Source organism: Tinamus guttatus, unplaced genomic scaffold (assembly GCF_059628265.1).
Source record: "Tinamus guttatus ecotype Peru unplaced genomic scaffold, ASM5962826v1 Tinamus_guttatus_pri_ptg000008l, whole genome shotgun sequence".
Lineage (NCBI taxonomy): Eukaryota > Metazoa > Chordata > Aves > Tinamiformes > Tinamidae > Tinamus > Tinamus guttatus.
The window spans coordinates 1,128,598-1,155,884 of NW_028288542.1; the positions used below are offsets into that span (position 1 = coordinate 1,128,598).

At 38.5% G+C, this 27,287-nt stretch overlaps 1 protein-coding gene across 9 annotated transcripts in view; it reads right to left on the reverse strand.

The window, feature by feature from the left end:
- The window catches only part of DMD (dystrophin), a 1,078,552-nt gene that overhangs the window by 20,178 nt on the left and 1,031,087 nt on the right, over window positions 1–27,287 (reverse strand). For 5 of the 9 annotated variants that reach the window (XM_088521823.1, XM_088521818.1, XM_088521836.1 and 2 more), the window contains 7 exons: window positions 24,947–25,113; window positions 22,724–22,835; window positions 17,302–17,438; window positions 16,467–16,505; window positions 11,964–12,029; window positions 10,892–10,957; window positions 7,540–7,698 (listed from right to left, as the gene is read on the reverse strand). In XM_088521823.1, the coding sequence (XP_088377949.1) occupies window positions 7,540–7,698; window positions 10,892–10,957; window positions 11,964–12,029; window positions 16,467–16,505; window positions 17,302–17,438; window positions 22,724–22,835; window positions 24,947–25,113 (746 nt within the window). The remainder of the gene's footprint in view (window positions 1–7,539; window positions 7,699–10,891; window positions 10,958–11,963; window positions 12,030–16,466; window positions 16,506–17,301; window positions 17,439–22,723; window positions 22,836–24,946; window positions 25,114–27,287) is intronic. The other 4 variants (XM_088521829.1, XM_088521862.1, XM_088521843.1 and 1 more) reach the window with 3 other exon arrangements.

Sequence of the window (27,287 nt, forward strand, 5' to 3'; positions counted from 1 at the left end):
AAGAAAGAAGGGCTGTACTGGATGTTGCCTTCCAAGTGACTGAATGCCTCCTGATACGTGTAGATGAATGAACAGGTGAATAAAAAAACCCAAGAAAATAGAAATGAGAGTGACGATACATCATCTTATTGTAGACTACGGTTTATATAGGCTGGATTAAGCTCATTTTCATGTCCTGCTTAAACAGCTCAAGCACCTACCAGGACCCACAGACAGCAGCTCTCGGGGCCAATCTGCCTGTGCATCCCTGGTGCGGCCCCAGAACACGGGTCCCTCTCTGCTTTCTCCCCTTGTGAAACTTAGACCAGGTCTGTCTGGCACCAGGTCTGCAGGCCAGGACTACTACTACACCATGAGAAATGGCCCACGTGCACGGCAGAGGCAACGCTTTACAAACAGCAGACTCCAAGTTGGAGGGGCTCCAAGTGTTGTCAAGCAAAATCCCACTTTCAAAGCAAGGGAAATTAAATAAATTCACCTTACCATACTTACAACACAATCAATTACTATGCTACAAAAAATATACCATTATTGCCTCAACTATCAATACACAGAAAAGTCCTTCCAGGAAATAAACGAACAAACAAACAAAAAAATAAAGACCAGAGAGTAACTAACTCAGATATAAACACCTTAATGTCTAATCCAAAATAGTTTAGAAGAAGAGAGTGTTCTTGCTTTATAATTAGAAATAAAATACCCATGGCTAACTGGATTCATTTCACTGACCAAATCCCACTTGTATTTGAGGAGGTGGTGTCAATCTAGTCCCATCTTTTAAGTAGTGGTTTCCAGGTAATATTTCTGATCTCAGCTGTGAACCCTGTCCTCACCACCTCAGTGCTTTCTCTTCTATTCTGCCATTATATCTGCCATCCACCTAGCACTGCAGAAGAACAGATGTATGGATTAAACCATAAGTGACGTAGCTCCAGTGGGCACAGGGAGAGTCCTAGTGAAGAAAAGGCAACAGAGCGGGAACAGTGGCGACTAGCTTTTCTCGCTTGTGTTTAATTCTGGTTGAACATTAATTGTCACTGTCTGGAAATTGAGAGGGCTTCAGACTGCAGGGGATTACATAAAGTAGGGCAAACCTATCGATTCTTTGGTTAACCACAATGAACATCTGATGATAGAACCACCGGACACTTTCTGATCCGTCTCCATTAACACAGTGCTGCTACTAGCGTGGCTAGAAGCTGTCTTGCATGATTCTAAAAAAAGGGCATCATCTTCAGATTACAAGTGTTAAAACATTTCAGAACCAGCAAACGTTCTGACAAGCAATGAACTTCTTTTAACCTGGACCCAGATGTATTTTCCGAGGTTTCAGTGCTAGAGCTGTTCTCAGTATCGAAGGACGTTGTACTTACTTGAATTGTAGCTCAAGGGTGCTGTTCTCCCTTTTCCCTGCGGGATAACCATCCTATCTCTGCTCAGCACTAATATGTCCTTTATCTCACAGATATCAAATATCTACTTCTCTTCGATGGTGTAATTAATTGATGCATATTTAGTCAAACTCTAAACAACTGCTCTTCATTTGTACTTAGCATCACAATTTTCCATTTTGATTTTGGATCTGTAGAAAGACTTGTGTAGGCAAAAGTGTTTCTGCTTTCGCCAGTTACAAAGGCAACGTGACTAGGAATGTTGCCTGCACCTACCAACTGTGACAAATCAAAGAATCTTTTGATGAGGACACGGCTCAGAATATCTTTCTGTTAAACAGCTTTTCAAAAAATCAACACTGAACTCACTCAGAGAAATCAGATATTTGACGCTAAGCAACTAAGCTTTAACAGTTTATTTATCTGTGTTAGGAACAATAGATCTTGAGCACTTAACTATGATGAGTTATGATGAACTAACATGAACCTGGTGGTTCTTGACTGAGTTATAAAACATCTCCAGCCATGGATGACCTTAGTACACTGTACATTGCACATCGGCACAGCTTGAGCAAATCTCTTGGCAGCCAAGTGCATCCCTAACATGAAATTCTGTCAACTTGTATGCTTTTTAACTACTTACACCAGCACTGTACAGGTAAGTGGCATATGAGGCACCTTGCTGAAATGCCAGCATCAGGCACAAAAGTTGACACTTTAAATGCAGAGGTCTACAATTTAGGTGCCTGTATCTCAGCTACTTATTTTAACGTCCTTCTATGCTTGACAGAGACCTAGATAATGAGGTCTACAGAGTGAGCTACTTTTATTCTACAGTAGAGATATAAAAACACATGAAGCTCTTAGTTTACTCCATTAACTATAAAAGGAGGTGGAGATGGGGGCTGTCTAGCTCACATGTGGACTGTAACACTGTACGGTGCTGTAGGTGGTACTGGCTTTGTCGGATGGGCAATATGAAACAGGGGTTTTCTGGGCACAAAGTCACCAGTGTTGCAGGTAACCAAACTCAAAGCGGTATCCATTTATGGCCTCATCCAACTAAACCCAACCAACTCCCCCATCAGTCAGGGTTTGTGAGCCACCCTCCTGCTGCTCCTGGTTATATTAAAACACCTTTACAGATAAATGTTAGAAAATGTCTCTTAATGATTAAAGAAAAATATATTGTCAAGGGTGTTGGGTATTATCCCCACAAAGGTATGGCTGAATTTGAGACTTTTATCACTAAGTACAGTCATATTGTTAGAAGAAAGAAATGTTTACATGTCACTGTAAAGAAAACACACAGGTTATTCCTGAACATCAATGTCAGTGATTTTTGTAGCTGCACCTTCTCACTATGGGTACAGAGTCCTTCCTTACTTCAGAGAATTAAAAGATTCACCAGATCAACTGACTTCAGAGCTGTAAGAGTGGTGCAATGATCAATAATATCAATAATATTTGGAACCTAATATATAGGAATAAAGATTTGTATTTACATATGAGAAAAAAAGTTGAAATGAAGAAAGAAATAATTTCAAAACTGCTACAAGAATCTCCAAGAAGAGAAAACAATCTGTTCTTTTTCCCAGCTCTGGAATAGTTTCAAGCTATGTGGTTAAAAAGGAATGCTGCTGCAAGCCAGACGTCCAAGGAACTGTCCACAGCCCTCAGAATGGAGCATTCACATGCTGAAGAAAGAGTATTTCTTATGTTTTCAGCATAAAAAGGAAAGTAAGAGGAAGAGGAGATAAAAGCATAATCCTCTCAAAATGAATGTCACTGAGCAAGTACTGGCAGTGTTCAGAAATGCAGCCTCACTCCACCACAGTTCAGGCTGGGTGACTTTACACTGAATGTCACAGACAAATAAAACTGACACATCTTCTCACCACTGGAAACAATTTCCACAAGAGAAATATTCAAAGCAAATTAACTGTGCTTGCACCTCTTTTAAACATTCATGAAAAAAATAACATAGGAAGCTTGCAATATAATCTTGATTTATGCAACCTTAAAGAGCTGGGTAGTAAAGAGCTCACGATTTATTAATAATATCCATCACTTGCAGAATTAATTCCCTGGTGAGGAAAACCCAAACCCCAGTGGACCCCATTTGCTGAGAATTCTGCTTAGAGGCAATTTAGAAATTTGTGTTTCCTTTCATATCCCTACAAAATAAGAGTGGTTTGACGAAACGGACAAAGCTGGTAACTGAAACACCTACCCCCATCTTTCATTAGAGGGCCACTGTTTACACATGATGCTTCACACTGAGAAGATTGAGTTCCACTTCTTTAATTCCAAAATAAATACCAAAAGGAGCCACAGTACATTTAGCAATGCATCACTTTCCAGCTTTTGGCAACTATATGGAAGTAACTTATTTGAGGAGGCTTTTCACCAGTCTGAACATTTGAAGGAACTCTGTAACCAGGGGAAAACAGGGCAGCTTTGAGATTTGGGGTGTTTGTGCGTCTCCAGTAGCATGCAGCCCATTGCAGCCCCAGGGCAATTCAGGAAAGCCAAAGAAAGCTCAAAAGCTCTGATTAGAGAAGTCATTTTATCAAATCCTTGCTATAATACAGCTGGAAGCTGGGAAAAAGGTGTGTGAGAGAGACAGAAGTTGCCTTTTACAGAAGTATGTCCAAAAAAGGGTCAATTATAATTCTGGAAAATTTTCTAATTTTTCTTCATGACAATAAAGGAAAAGTTTTAAAAAATTCTTTGCAAAAAGTTCTGAGAGCGGCTTACCACAAAAACTATATGTTTTCTTTTTTAATGTGAGTACAATACATACTTAACTATAACAAAAGTAATATGCTGTTTTGGATAGACCTGACAGGGTGTCACCTATTTCTGAAATATATGAACTCTCAAGAAAATTTTAAAATGTTTTTGGGACAGTTCTATAATTGTTTGGATTTTTTTATTTTATATTGCAAGAAAATGATAAAAGCATTCTAAAGACTACTTCGTATATTGAGAAATGGTCTTATCACAAGATTTCATGTGATTTAGAATTAAGCATGAATCTGAAGGCCTAATATTGAAATGAAACAGTTTTACCAATTGAAAATATTCTCTAAAATGTTAGATTTTAGCAAATATAAAATATTTAAGAGCCAAATTTTAGGCATAAATTATTTAAGGAAGTCGTGTTTACTAGCTACAGAGGCACCAAGGTCTGAAAACTCTAGTAGATAAATAATTAATACCTCACAAGAAGTCTTTGCAATTGAAAAGAAAAAGTAAGAACTGTGTCACAGCTAGGTTAGTTTATAATTTGGATTATACATTTCAGAAGAATTCTAAATAGGCTACAGATCTTTTTAAACTGTCTAAAAGCAAAAACTCAAAATTTCAATTTCAAAGAGTCTCTTTCATCTCAACAAGTCAAGACTGAGATATTTGGAGACCAAAAATTGCAGTTGAAAACCAAATGGATGTCACACTGTTATAAACAGCTAAAAGGAGATGAGAAAAAGTAAAAACAAGAAGTAAAAAGGAGAAAGGCTATTTTAAAAGTAGGTGACTAGGGAGAGCAGGAGAGGAAGACAGAGAAATGACCAGAGTGCTTTGAATATCCCAGTATTTGCTGGTACTTAATGCATCTTTTCCAGTAACTGTGAGAAGGGAGGGGATGTGCTGAATAAAATTGCAAAATGGGCAGAGAGCACTAAATCTCCACTGCCCAAAGCCAGCACAGTGTACGCAGGCCAAGTTTTGGCCGCTACAGCAATACGGGGTGCATCTCCCAAGCTGGTGTGCCGGCCACTCGCCTTTCCAGGAGCAAACACTGCACCAGCCCGGCTCCAGAGGGGAGATGCACTCCAGCAACGTGCCCACGCAGCTCCCAAGACTAGAGATACCTGAGGTGAAACAAAACAATCCAGGTGCTTTAAGCTGGCACTGAGGAGGAGAACACAGTATGATTTACATGTATTTTTCCTGTTTCCAAACTAGAGATTCCCTATATTCGAGTGCTGCAACAACAAGCAGTGTTGGTTTAGAGAGCACTTTTGCAATAAGGTAAGAAGGAATATACATCTACCTGCTGGAAGAAGGATCACACAAGGAATTACAGCACAGTTTGTTGATGACCTTTGCTATCAAGTAAAATAAGTTCTGAACAACTCAAGGCAGGATTTTGTTCACTAGAAATATATAGAGATCTAAAGGGGCAATACCATCCCTGTCTGAATGGCTTATTTTTGTGACAAGAATCAGTGATTCTTCCTTGAAAGCACAGTTATCTGGCTCTGACAAGATCAGGACAAAGCAAGAACTTGTTCTCTTTAGAGCTTCTGCCTTACATTTTAAGTACAAGCTATTTATAGAAGCTTGCAGAGATAAGTGCAGAGAGACAAAAGTCATGATTTTGTCATAATCCATGAAAATCACAGCAGTGTGACCTCCACACTGTCGCACCAAAATAGACTTATCAAGTCCCTGCTCCATTAAGACCTTTTTTAGCCATAAAAAGACAGGTTGCTTGCTGATGGCATCTAGGAACTGAGGCTTCTTTCAGATGATCCTTTTTTTTAAGCTAACAAGACAAGTTTGGTAAAAACAAAGCAAACCAAACCCCTCTCTCTGTAGTAGCTATAATTGTGTCTCTAACATCAAAAAAGAGTAAACAGTATATGCTATAACTAAGCCTATAGTCTTATAGGCTTATAATCTAGGACTGGCAAACTTTAAAAAAGGTATTCTTACAGTATAGTTCTCATCAGAGATTCAACCTGGTATTTTTGATTTTAAGGCATAAATCCCAAAAAAGAATTTTTCCACCTATTTAGCTCAAGGTTATGTGGTTGCACATTTACCATTTTTTCTAACAGGCCACTTTAAAGGGTAGATACCTTTTTGGTGGGCAATTTATTTTGTGTACAGAGAGAAAACATTCCAATTTTTCTTTCTTCTTCTATGATCCAATACCTAGAGTTGTTTAAAATATAACCTCCTCCAAACCTGTAGCTAATTAGTACAAAAAACAAGTACCAGTTACACCATACCTCTTAACCACAGAAATCCTAAAAATGCAAAGAATGATAGCTTATTTCAAAATACTGTTTTTTTTTTTTTTTTTCCACTTTGGAAAGCATTTTGGCTTTACATATTACATATTAAAAGTTTAGGACTTGCTTCAAGTGAGAACTCTCTGCCATTTGGTGAGCAAAAGTTCTGTTTCCCCCAGCTTTCTGCCTGAAACAAATTCCTCGTCCTTTGTGTCTCATTACCACTCTATTGATCGGAAGCACCACTGAAGAAAATAGCAAATTTGCCCATTCCTCTTTATTTCTCACTCTCCTGTTTATTATTCAACTCTGAGGAACATTTAGATGATATGTGGAAGTGCCGAGAAATAATGTTGTCCTTAATTCTGATTGCATGTGAACAGAGAGAGTTTTGTTACTTTGCAGATCTTAGTTTACTGTTCTTGGAGTAAGGAAAGGGTCAGTCAGTATTTTCATGAAGAGGTGGGAGGAATGTTACACCTTCTGTTCTTCGGATGGGTTTGCCTCCATGTACTCTACCTGCAACTAATTCCCCATATGGAATGGTTAAATTTTAGGAGTTAGATCTTCAATTTAAGTTGGCTTTCAGCAAGGGCGCAATGGAACTGTAAGCATGAGGGCATGAGAAAGAAAAGGTATTTTTATAAAGTAACTATTATAGCTAATTGTATCTTTAATGAAAAACACATGTATGAAACAAACTACTGGTCATATTAATTATCCCGGCCTCTAGAGAGCTCTAAAAATAGGTCTACTAAAAAATAAAGCTGATATTTATGGAGAACAGGCTCTTCCCTGAGGCAGATTTTCCTCAAAAATGGCAAAATAGGGTAAAACTATAGTAATGCTCTTTGAGTCTTTGAGATTTCTAAGAAACAAACTAATGGCAACAGTGAGGACTCATCATTGCACTGAAAGTGGGATTGAGTTAATGACTATACAAATTCAGTCTCATCAGCTCTCTCTTAATGAGAAGAAATTGAATGGACTGGGATGTTTAACAGAACCAGCTTATTTAAAGAGACAGCCTAACTACAGGGGTTTATTAGCTTCCCTTATTCACCTTTATTTGTACCTTTGGTGGATACTTGGTCACTGCTGCCAATAAGAACCTAACTCACCTGTTTTCCTCCTCCAGATCTGCAAGAATCCTCTCTAGTTCCCCTCTTTCTTCACTCTCCAGAGAAATCAAGATCTGTGCAGGGCTCCGAGGTTGGCTCAAGGGAGATTCCTGGTTCAGACTTTGGCAGTAGTGCTGGATTAGCAAGTGTTCATCATCACTGAAAAACAGGATAAAACAGACCGTTACCTTTATCATTTTTAACTTCACAGTGAATATGAGGAAAGGATTTTAAGTCTCTGATTTTTATACAGCAAAAACACTGAACTCGCTTTAATGAACAGCAGAACAGTGTATTTGAAATGACATCTGCTGAATTGCTTCACTTACTTAGTCTGTGGTAATTTTCCTTCTCCACAGAGTCTATCTCTCTTCCCCTCTGTTTCTGAGATATTTAAAGCTCAGTTTTTCCACAGCTGAAATCTGAGTTTTCCTTTTTCATCCAACTTACATTACAAGTTTGCTTGTCAGAAAAAGCCATCTTATGCTACCTGATCTGTGTTGAGCAAGGTTTACTCAAGCAAATGTGCAATCTCTCCTCATTTAGTAAAGGCATCCGCTAGTTATCTCTTTTACTCCTTCAAACTGTAAATTTAGTGAAATGAAATAAACCTTGAGTTAATCATAATTTGATGAAACCAGGCTGTTTAGACTACAGATTATACACCGTCAGATTATAAATATATTCTGTTTAATCCATTTCTTAATTTCTATTGCCCCTGAAACTGTCAGGCACTTGAAACAAAAGCAGCACTGGAAGAAACTAGCAAGTCCAGTTCTGAAGACCTTGACCACCTCGCAGAAGGAAATGGGAGTTCTGGGGGTGAAGTAATGCCTTCTGTCCCTAAGTAGGCCATTGACACCAGCAACAGTTAGGAGAACCTATGAGAGATGGCATGGGCACAAGTCAATGACAGGAAGGAAATGACACTGCTGCTGGGAATCTTGTTCTTCTGGTAATAGTGACTTATAACACAAAACTGTTTGCTATAGTATTTTTTTCTGCTACTTTTGAAATTCAGAATTTAAATGACATTTTGAATTGTAGTTATTATTCAAAAATTAAAATATTTCCTGTTTCCATTCTGTTCCTGAAAATGTTAATGATGCCATTTTATAGACTGCAGGAGGGCTAAAGCAATTTACAGCACATTAATGTTAGTTCATAAAAGAGAACCATTAATTTCTCACAGTAGGCATTCTCTAATTTTTTTTTAAACAAAATTCTAAAGGTTCAGTAGTTCCTAAATTTATACTCTTCATGAAACATTTCAGCTTTTATTTCATTTAGACAACTGGTTTGCATAGATACATACCCTTATACATCTTAAGTGAATTAATGGGGGAAAAAATTATTGCAGTGCTAAGCAGATTGCCATTTTCCAAGACATACGGCTCGTGTCATTTTCAGCCTGCACATACTTGTAGATGAGGCGCTTAGGGACAAGGTTTAAGAGTTATGGTGTTGAGGGGCGTATGGTTGGACTCGATGATCTCAAAGGACTTTTCCAACCCTAAGGATTCTATGAGTCTATGAGATTCCTGTGTGTTGTATCTGTATATAGAGAGACTCCTCCTTCCCTCCCCATATCAATCCATCTATCATTCCAACTGCAGTTATATATCAGGTAATCTAAAGCCCACGACAATGTCAATAAATAAGACTGGAAGTACAATCGACATAAAAAACCTCAAAGTTACAGCTCAAATCTCACTTAAGAATGAAGAATATTTGGAGGTTTGATTTTACAGCAACTTGTATCTGTATCTCAGTTCTTCCAAAATTCAGAAGATACAGTTATATTCTGATTTTAATATTGAAAACTGAATGACAAACTAGAAAGTCAGTTGTTAGCTTACTAACTTAAGCACATTAATACAATCTTAATTAACCAAAGATTGAGTTGAACAATAAGACTAAAGCATGATACGAAAAATGCAGCCTGTGTATGATCTTGTGCATAAAGGTACACAAATATTTCACCAAAGACAACAGGAACATTCATATGTAACAAAACTACTACTAACCACAACAATCCAAGCTTAATACTAAATTTGGAAACTGGGTTTTATTAACTATGTGAGACTCTGCTGACATTATCAATGTATGTATTAGTTTTGAGATGACATTTTCATTTTATCTTTTTTGAACCAATAGATTAAAACAATGGTAAAGTATTTGGCTATACACAGGACTTCCTTTCCAAATCGGTAGGTAACAATCCTTCCAAGTCAAAAGAGAAACTATTTCAAAAAAAAAAAAAAAAAAACGAAAGAAACTGCTTTATTAATATCCAAGAACGTACCACAGACTGACAACCATCCTTATAAAATACTGATGCCTTGGAATTTGAAATTAAGTGAATCAAGTACTGTAATTCTGTGCTCTAAAAGTACTTCAAAAATTTAGCAGAAAGAAGATATCATCTGAATTAAAAAAGAAAAAAAAGTTAAACTGTGATAAGGATCACACTACAATATTAAAAAAACACAAGAATATTGCTACTTTTTACATATTTGATTCATTTAAAATCTGTTATGGCTCCTTCTACAACGTTAGTTAACTTAAGAGCAAATTTTGAAGCACTCCTAAGACTTCTGGGCTTATAAGCTCTTTTTGAAAGCACTGCCCAGAGTTAGTTTTCTGGTTCTGTGCACTCAGCGCCAAACAAGATAAAGAAAGCTCTGGAAAAGGAGAAAGACACGATTGTGTCAGAAAAACACAAAAATGTCTCAATGTGATAATAAATTGAACACATTTTTTGAAAACATTTTAAATAGGCTTTTATATATGGACAGTGACTTTTATATATGATTTTAAATATAAATTAGCAAAATGAATACTTGTCAGTGATCCGTCCAGCCTGTGGTTTACTTCTTTTGATATTTCATGGTAAGGATGAGTCACTCTTTCTTACATTCTACTGGCAATGTATTTCAGTTATTTGTAGAGGAATGATTTCTATATAGTCTCACAAGCCTCTTGAGTGACATTTTCCCCACGACAATGTTTTCTAACTTACAGAAATTTAGTCATGTTAGAGCTTGCAATTCAGATAAAGGGGGTGCCTATTCTTTGTCCTTGAAACACCAGGTGATTAACATTTTTTCCAAGTAATATGGCAAGTAGAGAAATTAATAATTTTAATTCTGAAAGTGTTATCCACCTGTTGCATAAATTAGGTAAACCATAAATCCAGACACCACTATATAAACTGAAAGAACATGAGAAATTTATCATGAAATTGGACCAGGTGTGGGACGTGGCTGTGTAAATTCTGGTTTATGGAATTTTATTACAAGTGGTAAACCTACACAAGAAAACATCAAATATATTATAACAGTCAACTTACATGCTTTCGTTAGGTGAAATACTGTCATTTAGATAAGAACCATTGCTGTTCTCCATTTCTGCTAGCCTATGGAAAAATAAACAAACTCATTAAAATCAACAGCCCTTTTCAGAATTTTTGCTTGCTCTAACATTCCTGAAAGAATTAAAAAATGCCATGTTTTTGATGACTTAAGAGTATCTGAAACACAGAGGACTTTACATTCACTGTTGGTTACCAAGAGATTTTGCAGTAAGCGATCAAGAGTAATTGCTTATACATTACAATGACCTGTTTAAACTTACTTCTAAGCTTTCACCTTGTCCTCTGAGGTTACGTTCAGCTTCTCCTGATTAATTAAGTTCACAGTCAAAGACAGGCCTTAAGATGCCAAGGGAATTCACAAATTGTTCTGTATGTGTCAATGTCATCACAGAACCGAAATGATCAAGCAGTTTTCATTGGTTTTCAACATTTAGATTCTCCTACATATACTGCATAATTTAAAAAATATCTCAGTTGATCACGTTTTTTTTAGAGGGAGGGAACGAGGAAATTGGAATAATTATGTTTCACTGTATCAGCCCTCACAAATTAAGCTGATCGTTAAAAAAACTTTTTTTGGGGTATTTGTGTAATTAACTCACTTTCCAACTGTTAAGAGCAGTATGGAAGTAGACACGTGAACTAAATCAGTGATATACTACTATTTTTATTCTCCAAATGAAAGGTCCTGACTGCAGTACTTCTTACGGTGAATTACTTAACATAGAAATGTGAATTAAATAGATTCATGTACAGTTTGGAGGATTCAGTTCTTGTGATTTACATAATTACATCTATATTAAAAATAAACCAGTTTGAATGCATGCCTGAACAAAGACCCCCACAGAAATTAAAGGCCATTTTTAATCACATACATGCTCTGGCATGCAAGTTAGTTGATGGAATGATTAGTAGCAGTTAGGGGTTATACCCAGCATCTCAGATCTGGGAAAACAAAACCAAAACCCTATTCTTCTTTAAGAATCATTCACCTAGCTTGTGGGATTGTTTAAAGAAAGATTTGCCTAATGTCCAGCTGGTCTCCTACCTGCTAGCATAATGTTCAATGCGTGAATGAGTATCATCATGTGAAAGCTGAGGGGACGAGGCAGGCCTATAGGGCAGAAAACACTGATTAATCACAAACAATACCCCCTGGCAAAGTCAAAAAAGTCACTTAGCTATGTCTACGTCCTAGCAGTTCTGTGCCTTACGCTAGGGTTATGCTTGATAAACAGCAAGCTACACTTCTGCTCAATGCGTGTGCTTCCTCAAGTCAGTGCTATTGCGCTTTGTCATCCCAGGCAGGATTGTGACAATTTTGCAATTTGTCTGTGGTGGTGATTTCTCTCTGTACACATATCTGAAGAACCTTTTCCCAAAGGATTTACAGAGGAGCTTTCTCCCTGGTTTTCCTTCACATCTGCCTGCTTCATTCACAATCCTGCTTCACTCACAACTCTGCAGGTGCTCTGAAAGCCTTGCTCTCATGCCCTCAACCTCTTCTCTATCTCTTTCCCTGTCCCAATACATGTTTCTAGTCTTGCAGAAGCATGTTCCACTTAAACATGCCTTTCAGTACTTACTCCATGATCAATCAGGAACATATACACAAAAGATAAAATGTCTGAAATGAGCCTTTAATAACACGCTGTAGAAACTGATGAATTGGTCTGGCTTCTTTCCAAAGTTGCAATTTGAACCAATAAATCAGTGTGCTGTAGTGCTGCTACCTGTTCTAGTTTGGATCTTCTGCCTGACAAATGAGATGGTATGAGATCCTCTTTGCTTTTTTTCTGTCAATCAAAAAAAAACTAATGGGACTTTTCACAAGAACATTGTTCTGGCTTGAATCTTGAACACTGTAGTAACGCAGTTAATAAATATGCAGCCATTCAGAAATGGCTGTACTGGTAAAAAAGTGCTTTAATGTGATGTGGATTTTTGTCAGTCTATGAGGATGTGCTAGAAAAATAAAAAATGGTTCAACTTTCCAGACTGCACCACAACTTCAAATTTTAGTCAAATTTCACCTTCTCTGTGTCTCTGTTTTGTTAGAACTCCTTTCTAGAACTGCTTATGGATGAAATATTTTTTCCTCACTTACAAATGTTACATCCTGTGGTTCAAACTGGTTCTGTCCAGTGTAGATTGCACTGTACTTCAAAAGTGGATAAAATAACTTCTGTGTTTACCAGTTATAATTCAAAAGTGTAATGGTCTTGTATATAATGTTCCTGCTAGGAGTTGGTAAGTGTGTAGCAGTATCACAACACACCACTGGTCACCTTCCAGTTTTCACATCGGCCTGCAAAGTGCTTAAAAATTAGGATCCTAACAGTATGTGGTAAATACAAAAGCCATTATCATCAGTGGTTCTTTCTCAGGGAATGAGAAAGCTTTCCTCTGTAAGACATTATAGGTCAGGTATCACGAATTCCTGAGGTGAGCTTTGGTTTCCGCCTCTGAATTCACCCATCATATATTCAAACACTACCAGAGCAAACCAGCTGACAGATACTCAGCTCCCAGAGTTCCTCACTACAACAGAAATGCCTGAAGATGGGCAACTGATTCTCTCCAAGCCAACATCTTATTTTGCATTACAGCATCAACATTGAAGGGAAAGGAGTGGGAAAACTGTAATTTAGCCACAGCAGTGGATTATGGAGCAAGATAATAGCACTTTTCTGATAAAAAAAAACCCCACAGTTAGCATTGATTTATCTGCTTGGCATACAGTATGCTTTAATCTGATCAAAATGGCTGACTACTCATGAAAAAGAGATCTTGTTCTCAGTGCACATGTTGCGTTTCTGCTCCTACTACTGTATCCATATAGGGAGTATGTGTTAAGAGCAGCCTTAGTTTTGAACAGGATCATTCTCCTAATAATGTTTCAATGCTAGGACTGCACATGGGTTTGTACAAGTACAAAGAAAAGCCCCTGGTTGGAACCAACAGGCCAGCGGAGGTAGATGAGATGCTCCCTTTGGCAGTAGAGCAAGGCACAGGATTCAAACTACAGCCTGCCCTCATGACTGCTTAGGACTTGCTTTGAAACTAAGCTTTATCATTAGACATGAACAAGGTATCATTTCAGTGCACCAAAGAGGTTAAACATAAATTGAGAAATAGACTTAAAAATATGAATATTAATCTAGCACATACATCTGATCATTTTAAAATAAAAAATTAAGACAGTTTTGTCTTGCAGTCTGTTATGTAGACACATTCCTAGATGATCACCAGCAAAGGATTTCACTGTCCTTACTTTCTGAGGTCATACAAATTTGATTTATTAGCAAGGAGGTTTAGAAACACAGCGATATTTAACCAAGACACAAATTCCTTTCACTAAGACACCATAGTTAAATTTTTCAAGGTGGTGTCTGTGTAACAGCCTTAAGAATTCCATTAAAGTCAAGGGGTGCTTGAGGGGCAAACACCACATGCTGCAAACCTCTCTGCTCCCGGAAACTTGGGTGAAAAGATGAAGACATTTTCCTTGCAGTTCAGCACTTCAGCTGACGCTTTTTGAAAGTATGGAATCAGGGAACTCTCTTTGTCCCACTGACAGTCCCTAGTCCAAACAAAAAGAAATTTTGTCTTGCAAAATGCCTGAGTTGCCCCTTTAATGCATGGCAATCAGAATATACGTAAAACATCAGCTAATGAAGTCAGCTGTCACTAACTTTTAACAGAAAGTATATGTATATTTATATTTATCTCCAGCATTATAACAAACTGCTGATGTCAAGATAGTGATAGCACTGTCAAATGCTGCCAGGTTATGCTCTTCTCAAGGACTTTGGAAATCACTCCCCCAAAAACCCCAAAAGAATAAGACAAGACCTCAGAAAACACAGGAAAGTCTTCTGATAACAGAGTGAGAGGTTTGACCACCAAAGCTGGAATTAGCCTTGTAACTGAGAAACAGTCTTAAACCTGGCTTGTTCAGTAACTTGCATTGTAAGCCTGGTGACCTAGCACTACGGGAAGGAACAAAGCTATGAAGGCCAAGAAATATTGTTCCTACTTTTTCATTTTCCGCTTTCTCCTCAGGAGAGGAGAAGTGAGCACATTCATGAAGATACTCGAGCTGGCCGGCTAGGCGTTGTTACCTTTCTCTACATACCCTGCTTCCCGGGATATCTCAAGCATTACGTGCAGTGCAAAATCCCTGCAGTTTACGACCGCTAGGCTTTGGTACGAAGCTGTTATCCTAGGCACGCCACAAAGCTACTGCTCTAAGTAAGTGAAGCAGGGGCCCTGCGCCCGCAGTAAAGTAATGCTGGAGCAGCTTCATTTTATGTTATTCCAGAAACAGCAGTGACATTCCACACAGCATCCCAGCTTTAGTTAGGAAGGTATTTTTAACTTCTAACTTCTCAATTTGTGTTAATGACTCTAGAGCCACGGCTTTGTACGTGGTACGCTGCAGTTTACACACTCAAACGCATCCCAAAGTCCCAAGGCCCTCTCCTGCAGGCCGGCTCCAGCCTTTGCCATTTCCTGGGGTGGATCCTCAGCCACATGGGGGTTGCTGCAGCAGCACGGGCGTTTCGTGGTTGCTTCAAGTCAGCTCCCGAGAGCAAGAGCTCTTCAAAAGCTTGTGCTCCAAAGGTAAATTATAAATCAATATGCCAATGGATACTTTTCACTACTGTTTATTCTACCAAAACTTCAAGGAAGGTGCAAGCCATATATACATTTAACCATGTTACTAGAAATATATAAAACTCTATTTATTAGTATTTCAATATTTATCAGTATGTGAATTAAAAATAATCGTTATCTAACATTACTCTAAAATTAGCTGTACCACACAGGTAGTAGCAAATGCCACAATGTTAAGTATATATCTTTAGTTTATTCTAGGCGTATTACTACAACAGTAAGACAATGCTTGTGCAGGAATGGTGCAAGAATGAAAATCCAGTTCATTGTTGAAAAATCTTGCTTTTTAACTTCTGAAAAAATACAGAAGACACATTTCTCCATCTTGATCTCCCTTTACAAATCCTATTATAGTTTTTATTTAAAAAAAAAAACTAAAAAAATATCTAGTGAGCTTGGATTATCAGGCACGTGGATGTGTGGGTTTGCACGGATGTGCATAAAATCTAAAAAAGGCCCTATATGCAAAACAATGCCATTTTGGAAAGTGAATTAAACCTGTGAAGTTCAATTTTTATCTTTCAAAAAGCATTCAGTTTGCATTCAAAGGGATCCATACTTATCCAGAAACACAGATTTTTAAATGACAAGTTCTCAGAAGCATTAGTAGGACACTGCACCAAAATTCCTTAATTCAGTGAAAATACATACTCCAGACAGAGTATACAGTGCACGCTTCATGACTGCTGGGAATTGCTGGTTTTATCCCAATCTATTAGAAAGTCTACCAGAGCAAACAATCGCACAGGAAGGAGGAAATGAACATATGTAAAACTAAACAAGGAAACGAAACAAAAGGAAACGCAAGTGGGGGAAGGCAGCAGCAGCAGCAGTAGCAGCAGCAGCAGCACACTCCAGCAAAAGTACTCACGCAGAATCTACTGGCCAGAAGTTGATCAGAGTAACAGGACTGCAAGACAAAAAATGAGGAGGTGAAGAGAGAGGCAGAAGAAACTCAGCAGCAAAATAATTACAGAAAGTTAAAAAAAAATAAAAAAAACACAATAACTGAAAATGGAAAATCCAACAGACCAACATGAATGGCCATGAAGAGCAACCAACCAAAAAGTGAAAAAAAAATCTAAAATTAAAAATAGAGCAAAAGAGAGAAATAGGGAAAGAGAGAGAACAAGCTGTGTGCAATTGCCATTAAGCAACTGATTAAACTTGTAGGAAAACCAAAGGGAACTGGGTTATTCATTAATATCTGTATGTGCATCATTATTGCTCTTTTTTTCCCCACCAGAAATACTTCAAAGCTATTTAATAAGACTAGATTTGCAGGGCAAGAAAAGAAAAAATCAGCTGGGAACTTTGCAAACATAATAATCTAATTATTTAAAAAAAAAAAAAAAACAGGGAAAAAAAAAAGAAAACACAGAAAGATATCCACTTGGAAGAAAATAAAAATTTAACAGAGATCATTAGTTTCCAAATTGTTGTATCAAATTTAAAGCCTTACAGGGCTGTCAGCATGATAGTATATTTCTTTTACTAACTGAATTTTAAGTTCCTCTAAGGATAGATGAAAATAAACGGAATGGCAATTGGAATCCCAGCTTGTGTTTTCCTGTCAGCCACAGTTAACAGAAAGGACGGAAATAAGGCGGCGTTATGCAGCTAAGAGGTGAAGGAGCTGGCACCAGCCGGGGGGCTCGAGGAGCATACCAGATGAATTACTACTTAGACACCTTAGAGCTACTCACGTTTCCATGTTGTCTCCCTCCAAGACAGTTTGCACAGGCAGGTAGCCCATTCGTGGGTGCTTTGCAAAATATCTTTTTGTTCGAAATTTGTTTTTTAGTACCTTGGCAAAGTCACGGACATCTTCTCCTGAAGTTGTCTGAAAGCCACAAATCACAATGAGATCACCTTTCATGAGGTTGTTAGTGTCTTCAGGCGCCTCTTCCTTTGCTGGGGTGTTTGAAAGAGCTGTGGCCTCACCAAGCAGAGCTGCCAATGACTTGACCTTCGGAACCTCAAATTTTAGGCATTTATCACTGCAGTCCTAAAGGTTAGTTCAAAATGATGCAACTAGTAGGATGGGAAAAGGAAAAGCAGGGAGGGCCAAAACCTGTAGGAAGAGGTTCATGCCTCTTCTCATGTGATTGAAGTTTGCAAGCGACACCTAGTTAGGAGTATGTCATTTCTGATTTGGCTTGGAATTATTTGCCTGCTCTTTCTACAGCACTAAAATGGCTGTAAAACAGTCTGTCTGGGTGGCACGCAGACTGCATTCCTGACTGACTCCTCTATTACTACTCATTTTTTGCTTACAGCTCTGAGATTGGTCAGTCTATGAGAGTCAGCCTAGTACTTCTCATAAATGTTAAGTTTCCCTTTTCAGCCTTTAACATTTTGATCAAAAAAAAGAACAGAAAGCTGGTAAGGGCTGCTGAAATTTCTTAGACCAGTTTCTTCTTGTGCCTGTTCATTCTGATGCTAGCAGGCATCTAGAGCCATAATTTGGAAAGAGTGCTATTTACCCAAAACTTCCCTCCTGGCTGTCTGCGCCCAGCTCCCCTCTCCTAGAGAGACCAGCACTGGAGCAAAAAGTAGAATTCATCCCCTAAGCATCAGAATGAGCCAGAGCTGAAGGTTAGGAAAGCTTCCTTTTGCTGGGAAGATGCAAGACTTCCTCCGAGTATAATCCTAAGAGTCAGAAGATCCTTTTCTGAAGAATTTTAATGGAAGACTTCAGTTACTTTATTCAGTTTACATTCCATTCTTTACACTTCACAGAGAAACCTGCAATACTAAGTTAAGATTTTCCTAAGCCACGTAAAGACATCACTTCTCTAGTGTATCTAATTTGAAGGAAATAAACGAGGGGAAGTTAATCTATCTGACATATTTAATGGATTCTATGACTTCTATTTAGAGAGGATGGATGTACTAGGATCTATCCATCAAGCCAACTTCCCCAGAGTTACTGATATATATTTTTTCATATTTATAGTTGTATATTTAATCATTGCTCAGATAGGAAAAAATGCAAAAAGATATGAACTTTTTTATGAAAAGGGAGAGATGTTCTGCCTCTACTGAGGATGCTGACCACCTTCTACATAAAGCAGAAAGGACTTTGCTGCTCAGGTCAGTCTGTCTTGCATGGAAATTCAGTTCCATGATTAGAAGGGATGCAATACATTGGAAATATTTGCAGCTTAGCTATTTTGGCTGATGATCATCAGCCAATTTTTCAAAAAGACAGCTTCAAGCCTAGTTTTTGTAGTTAAAGATTTTGATAGTCTAGGCACCATTTTTTTTCTCTCAAAAATATAGTATTTAAATTTATTACAGAAGAAAGAAAGAAAGATTTGGGGTCCAACAGCCCAAATCTCCCATTGTCTCAAATGATTCATTATTCTCACATTCAGTTTCATCAAAAGCCAATAATGAATAATATGTACTTACATCTTCTATATGCTGTATGTTTTTCCTACATGTAGACTGATGTAAAATCAGTTCAGCTGGCAGAGACCTTTCAGACTGAAAGGGTACAACAGGCCCAAACAGGAGGGTAACAGAAGTTTCAAATTAGATTTTTCAATTTTTCACAGTCACATAAAGGAGATGCAGATGACGTGGTCTTAACACAGCAACATTTATATTTTCAAGAAACTGAGACAATGCTCAACAATATTAACCATTACTTCCTCAGTACCTTAAAAGTAAAGACACCTTGGGGAATGGAGAGATTAAATACATCAGGTCACCAAGAGGACTCCAGATGCAAAGGGATGCACTGCTAGGGCCTGGCATTTTCCAGCAGGAGGGAATCCTCTGCTATGAATGCAATGTGCAGTGGCTCTTAAAATAATTCCTAACAAGGTCAGTGTCAGGAAAGCAAATAAAGCAGGTCAGCTGGGAATAGAGACTTTTATTACTTAATCTCAGTATAAACAGAATAAGCATATTTTTCTGTTTGCTCTTGTTCACCTGTGTCATCTATGAACATTTCTTACTATTTTTTCATAATACCTTTTAATGGCATTTTACTGTAACTTGGACCAAGTGATTTCAAGCACAATTAAGCAGGAAACATTCTTCCCCTTCCATCGTGTAACCTAGAGATGTTGCTTGCTCCCCAGAACTATCTGCGTGGAATCTTAGTGGTAAAACCATGTGTTCCCACAGAAACACCAAAACCTAATCTGAAAGCTGGTATCACAAGAGCCCTAAGTAGAAGGTATGTCTTCCAAGGCAACCAGAAGCACCAGGCACTTCTCAAACACTGCAATTTCAGAAACTTTCAAGAATCTCAATAAAGGCAAATAAAATATGATTATTATGTGAACAAGCTGATAGATTAAGGCTATTTTCAACTAAATTTTCTATTTTATTCCACAGATGTGCCAATTTCCATCTCAGAGCAAAATCAGCCACAACAAAATTTTCATCAGCACTGGTTTATGAGGAAGGCATTAAAGGCCTTCCACTTCAGCTACCCAGATCTCTTAAATCGAAGCAAAACAAGGGTAGCTAGACCCCTAGCCAAGCTATTTCTTGACAAAAGGTAAATGTTGCTGCTGTCTTTCTGCAGTCTGGTTTGGACAAGCACCAGACAGCCCGGCAGTGTGAACACTCACTGTGTAAAGAGATCTCAGTGGACATGCTTGCCCCAGCCAAGAAAGTATCTTTGTGCTAGTGCATCATTGTCAACTCCAAGCACAAGAATGATTCTACTTTTAAATGCCAGTCTAGAAGTCAGTCACATTTTCTATGCTTCATTTGAAACCTCTTTAAAAGCTACCTTTCTTCGAGCAATAAATTGAGCTGTGTAATTGGGCTTGTAAGAGTAATCATTTTTTTTGTCTAAATAAAAATTAGGAAACTGCCTTGCCCTTATTCTGTCTCTCAACCTCTCACAGGAAAAGAAAGTTATCAGTTTCCTTGGACACGCAGCACAAGTTCTCCAGCTTGCTTTGAACAGGACTAAAGACTGAAGTGCTCCAAAGGCTCCTGGAAGCAAGGGAGAGGGGAAATAAAACCCAGCGCTTCACTGTTAATTGCATGAATTTAGCTGCTTCAAAGATAGATCAAAGAAGGCATCACGTGCTCCTGTGTGTTGAAACGAACTCTAAGGCGAGAGCTTTGCCTAGACTAACTGAAAAATGCTTTGCTACTTCTAAACTCTCTTCATTCATTTAGAAAATAAATCACATACTGGATATGATAGCTTGTCTTGTTCAGTCACACTGTACTCAGGTTTATTTTTTCAATAGCAGCAACACAAAGAAGGTCAGAGCTTGCTGCGTACCGCATTCACATTTTTGCCAGTTAAGCCTTCTCTAATTCAGCTTACTGCTGGCACAGCAAGGCACGGCACATTAGCACGGATTGCTGGAGTTCAGAATTTGCAAAAAAATCTGCTCTTGCTAAATGGTTCTTTATTCTGATTTCAGCAATCTGAGTGCAATTGCAAGTTTTCTGTTTCTCACTGTATTTGCTTTTAGCAGCCTGTATTCTTGGGAAGCACAGCAGTCTGTTAGATGTGTATTGCAAAGAGTTGCTTCAGGGTAAGGAGTGTCTCACTGTCTTGCTTCATTTCTCTCCTTTCACATTTTCCTCAACATACATCTTAATATCCAGGTAAAAAAAATGATAGCAATATGTTGCTGGGCATCACTCACAACTTCCTCACATCACTTACTGGCACAAGAAAAGGAGCAAACAAGGAAACAAAACAGGAGCCAATTCAGCATGATTTTTTAGAGCTACAGTTGAAAGGAATGCTCTCATCTGGTGGTCTGTGACTCACTCACATCATTACAGTTTGCTCTAGGAATGCCTGCAATAGGAAATTCTGTTTGGACTTGTCTGGGTAGTTACAGAATTTGCTTCTCTTTTGTGCAGAAGTTTAGGCAAATTCCTCTTCTTCAGTAACCTTAACCAGTATAGAAAGATGCTAAAAAGAAGCAGCCAAAGAATAATGACAAAAAACCTAGCAAAAACAAACTAGTTGCTCTTAAAGTGATTCTGAATAAATAGTGCCATATAAATGACACAGGGAAAGTTGACAGGTAATAAAAACATGAATGAAATAATAGAACTGATAAAAATAATGATTTTGCTTTATTATACGTTAAGGAAAAAAGTTTTTCTCTCTTTCCTAAAGTTTCTAAGAAGAGCCAGCTTCACTCATGCCATGCCCTTTTAGGATTGGATGAGGAGTTAGAATTCATTCCCATATTTTTCCATTCCCATATTCTTATTAGGTTGGCCCATGCATAATTTTGGTGCTTTATTTTTGACATATATATTTGATTAGCAGGCAAAAATGTAATACTAGGGACCAACCTATCCCATGAGGAAAGGGTAGCCAGAGACTGCAATGTTTCAAAAGCACCACAAACAAAATCAAAGGCATCTAAGTTAGTCTGCATTGTGGAAGGACAACTTGAGAGCTCCTCTAATTTCTGCCACGGTCGTAAGAGATCAAAAAGGAACACACCAAGAGAGCAATATGGAATTTTCTTTGTCAGCTGTCTGATATGGACAAAATAATATCTATGCACAAGCGATCCTCTTCAGAGCTGTGAAATGAGGGTGAGGATCCCAAGCAATGCAGCACAGTGCAAACACTGAAGAGTCTGGCTTCCAGTCTTCAGAGACAAAATCTAACTTGCTGTTTTTGAGCATTTCCCTGATATTTTTTTTAATCATTAAGACATATAAAGAAAAAGCACTATCAAATAGTAGAGCATTTAAAATAGAACCCAAGTGTACTGGGAAAAAAATAGTGAGCTGGCAACTTGCCTGGGAAAGGAGGCAATACAGAGGAAATACTGCGACTTAAGTTATAAACATACATATTTTCAGAAGTCATAAGGTCATTGCAAAAAACACAAAATGAACTGCTTAACACTGAACATGGAACAAGTTGTTAGCACATAAGAAAGTACTTTGATGCAGAATTGAAAAACAATGAAACTTAACTTCTATTTCCTTCAAACTATTGGGCTAGCTCCCTACTACATGTTACCAAATGCTAGAGAGGATAATATATGAATGGTGATTTAAGCAGAGCAGGGGGAAAAGCCTATCATTAGCTTGCTCATAGCAAATGTGTTTTCCCTTGCTACATAATAGTGGGCAGTAAGGGTCAGTAAAACATCTACTTACTGGTGTGCAATATTCCACCATGGGATAGTGCATTTTATGACCTTTTGCAACGCGGCCGGAGAAGAAGCAACTTTGGCAGATGTCATAGTTAAAGTGCTTTAAGCTTCTGTACCTAATAGAGGAGGCAAAAGAAAACAAAGAGACACATCTTCAGGGCTTTGCATGTGAATGCTTCATGCCAACCTGTAAAGAAGTTTTTTGTGTTAATAAGCTCCTTTCCCTGAGATGTCACACACTGCACATTACACTACAGTGTTCATTACCCCCTGGGTGTCAGGTATTGCTGCCACCAGAGAGCAAGGAAGCATGGATATTTATCAAGGAACTGGATCCTAGGAAAACAAATAATTAACACTACAGCATTCCTAAAAAGGGGCAACAATAAGGAATTTTACAGAATCAGTGTCTCATACGAAAGTCACCACTGGGCTTTTTGTTTCTATGATATCTTTCACTTATTTTCACCTCCATCATGCTTCTGTTGCAGAGAAATTCTTGAGTAAATAAAATTCAAGCCAGTCACACCCTCCTCAACAAGTAACTCCAGCCAGTTCTTATGGTCTGCAGCATGCTGAGAACTTGTTGGCATAGTTGCTAGCATCTCCATCAAAATAATTTGCATGAACAGAACTCCATCCAGGCAAAAATCTGAGCACGCTGGCAGGCCGCTATTCAGTCTCCTCATCTCTGCGAGACTGTTGTATCTGCTATGAGACTGTTGTACCTGTATCACTATTGTGATAACAGATTTGTTATATGAATTTAAGAGACAGATGAGATCAGACCAGTAAAATCAGATGAAAGCACACAGCTCTAGTGCCCACTTTCCCAGTTCTTAGTCCTTACTGTGAGACTATCCATTCACTTGGCATCCTATGACTTTCCAACAACTGCTGCATTTTTCAATTCTATCTGCTTGTCTTTGACTGTTTATGGAAATCTTACAAGCAATTCAGTAGTTTCATAAACTGTATCCGAGAGCAGGAAAATTAGACTTTTGTGGAAGTGTTAAACTAGCCACATCCCATCCTGAGCTCTTCAGTAATCTTTATCATCCCCTAGCTGAGGAGATGAGTTTAGATGATCAAAGAATCAGCCTTGCAGAGTTAAATCAGATTCAAAAAAACTCAGATTCAGAAAACCAAACCAAACCAAAACAAACAAAACCCCCAAAACCTGAAAATATGTTCTTTACTTCCCATGCTTCTCACTGCTTGTAGAGTTAGAGAAGAGAAACCCGGACAATGAAAAGCCCTCTCCCACTGTAGGTACATAAAAAAGCAACATTCATACTCTTTCACGTAGGGCAAAATGATGCCTTTTCTGTGTGATCCTGCCTGCTGCTGTTGTCTGTCTGGTTTTTAGAAACAAAATCACAAAAAGCTTGTTGAAAACAACATGACACCACAGAAGGATAAATGGCAATAGTAAAAGAAGACCAGGAATAAAAAGGACATCAATCATACAAAGCAGCTATTTGGAAACAAAGGGATAAAATAAGTCTAAGCATAATTGCAAGTGAGTATTTACTTAGCTGCTAAGTGGATTCTCAGCAAGCATACTGACACACAGCCATTTTAAAACACACTGCCTTATTCACTGCCCTAAGTAACCATGGTTTTCACTGAGATGTATTTAAATACATCAGCAACATTTCAAAATCAAGGCTTTCATGTTATTGCTAAGTAAGTGGTGCTTACAGAAGATAAATTCAATAGAATCAGAACAAAGAAATGATTTTAATAGAATCGTATTTCTAACATCCCAGGTTAATATTTCACCAACTAAATTCTCCTTCTCTGAAAATGCACAGCATCTCTATACTGTCAAAGATTTTTCAAATCCTTTCCTTCTTTATGCCATAACAGAAAGAAATTCATTAGGATTCCATCGAGAAAATACAATTGCATTCACAAGATAAATGGAATTTATAAGGCAAATCGAATTAATTGTGCCATTTACCAATACTGTGATCAAAGCACAGAAGGAAGGGAAGCAAGAGCAGTACTGAGAGGAAGAGATATCTTAACTGATAAATGGATTTTCTTGTCTGAGCTCCAACTCTATCCAATCTAAGTGTCACTCTCTTCCTCTTGCCCTGTCACAATTATTTTTTTCATGAACAACAGGCACGAAATCAGGAACAGGCTTTGCCTGGAAACAAACACAGCTCTCAATCTTCTGAACAACAGCATAGAGAGCAGAGGGGGGATTCGTTTGTACCTGAATCCAATAATGGGGCACTCCTTGCAGATGTTGCACTTAGCTTGGTGCTTGGCAGTCTCGGCAGCAGCCACTCTGTGCAGCACGGGCAGCCACACCATGGACTGCGGCTCCAGCCTCATCCAGTCCAGGAACAGGGCAGCTTCGATCTCCGGCTTGTTGTTGGCCTGCAACAGAGCAGGAGAAACACGAGGGCTCAGCACGTCCATCTCAAGGGCTGTGGGCTGCTTGGCTCTGTGGCCAGAAAATCAGCCCTTCAGACTGTTAGTTTTCTACGTACTGCACACCTCCACCCTGAAGCGCTCGACGCTCTTACGCTAGTACAGCCAGTAAATCCAGCCTTAAAAATAAATAAAGTAAAAAATGTGCCTTTAAAACAGGAACTGAACGCTATTATTAACATTTCAAATCCATTTCTCTTATTTTCTATTACAGTAGACAGCGCTACCACATATGCTGCCACAGGGAGAACCATCCACTTATGGGATCATTTCTTGTGCCTGATCCTGTGTTTTTTCCTCTCTCTTATCTGTACTTGCATAGTGCTGGTTCCCACTTGTCAGACTAAAAAACCCATCTGTGTTCTGCAGCCCGTGAAGTTCCCTGTCTTTCAATCAAAAGTCCTTTCTCTCGAACATCCTCCATCCTCACACTGACCTTTCTTCAAAATGTATCCAAGGAAAGCATTCAAATTGCTTTTCACAAATTGAATATGTAGAGTCCCTGCCTTCTCAAGCACCTCTGAATCCTTCTTCTCACTCATCTCTAACTTGTCCTTGGCTGAAAACCCAACGGGCCAAACGCCAGGCCCTTCATCTCCTGCTCCCTAACCTCCCACTTTGGCCCCTCCAACAGTGGCGGAAGAGCCCATGCAAAGTTGCTGATGGTTCTTTCTCTGCTTCCTCCCATCGTTATCTACACACCGCAAATAGCTCATCCACCTGTTGGATAGTAACTCCAAGGAATGTTAAACCACAGGGCAGTAATATTGCAGCAAGTCTGTACATGCACCAAAACCAAAACATGGTTTCTACCTCGCAGAAGTTAAAATACAAGCCAAGAAACAGCAATCAGACAAGGAACAGCGATAGGAGATGGTGATCAGTGCCGCAATGTTCATACTACATTGGCAGAACATAGAGAGGAAAGATCTCATACGTGAAAGAGCTATATGGAAAAACAACTATAAATTGTTTATAATGTTTATAAACTCACTGTTTATAAGCTCTCATAAACCAACTAACTGGATCAATAACTGCAGACCAAGTAAAATAAAGTTCCTCAGAGACAGAATCCCACAGAAATAAAAAAAAAAACCCACAGAATCTATTCTGAATGGAATAATGCACTACATTAAAATTGACTTAAAATGCTGCTGCAATACTTTGAGTAGAAATAAGTGTTTTTTGGTCAAGGTCTTCCTGGGATATTTATACTAACTTGGGAAACAATCTAAAGATTCCCAACACTGCATTTAAGATCCATGTAAATGGGATTTTTGGTACTGTTGTACACATCGTTTTTGGATGTTTGGGGTAAAAACACACATTGACACATGTCTTATAATTTAATATTCACGACGTGTCTTGTACAAAGTGAGAATAATCTATTTTAAACAAACTGAAATACATCTAAATGCTTCACCATCACATCTTCCTCACGTGGCCTTTCAGTTAGCCACTGTATTTAGGACAGCACAAGGTCTCCCCACTCCAGCCAAAATGGAGAGCAGAAGCCATAAGCCTCCAGCTCTGGCAGCAGGATAACGTACACTGCCTTCCACTGGAGCTGTGAATCCAGTGGCTTAAATTAATTCCAGAATGCTCTTAAGAGGAAGATGCATGTATAAAATGCGATCATTTCTATTTTCCAAGGAGCAACTGCAGCAGTGGAACGGGGGAGAGGAGCAACTGCCCTGCGTCACTTGGTGAGGCGACATTAGCCAGGAGCTGCTCTGGCAATGCAGCATGCTATCCAGCAGAGCACTGGTTAGTGCTCCAAGCTTCCAGTATATTAAGAGTATCTATCTCCTAAACGTGCTATTGCTAGTAAGAAAACAGGAAATGTACTGACATGCTGCAGTGAAAGCTGTAGACAGAATAAAAATGAGCTGCTCAAAGCACTATTCTGGACATCCGTAGTTGCTTTAAATTTGCAGGGCAAATTTTGCTGTGATGAAAGACTTTCTGTAACATTCAAAGATCTATTTTAATTTTGCAGTCACTGTTGACTGCGGTCCCCAGTAGCTGCCCAGCCAGAGCTCTGCATCCTGCCTGCACAAAACGTGTGCTCAGGGAGATTAGGTGCATTAAAATGTATCAAAACTGGTTCCGAATTACAT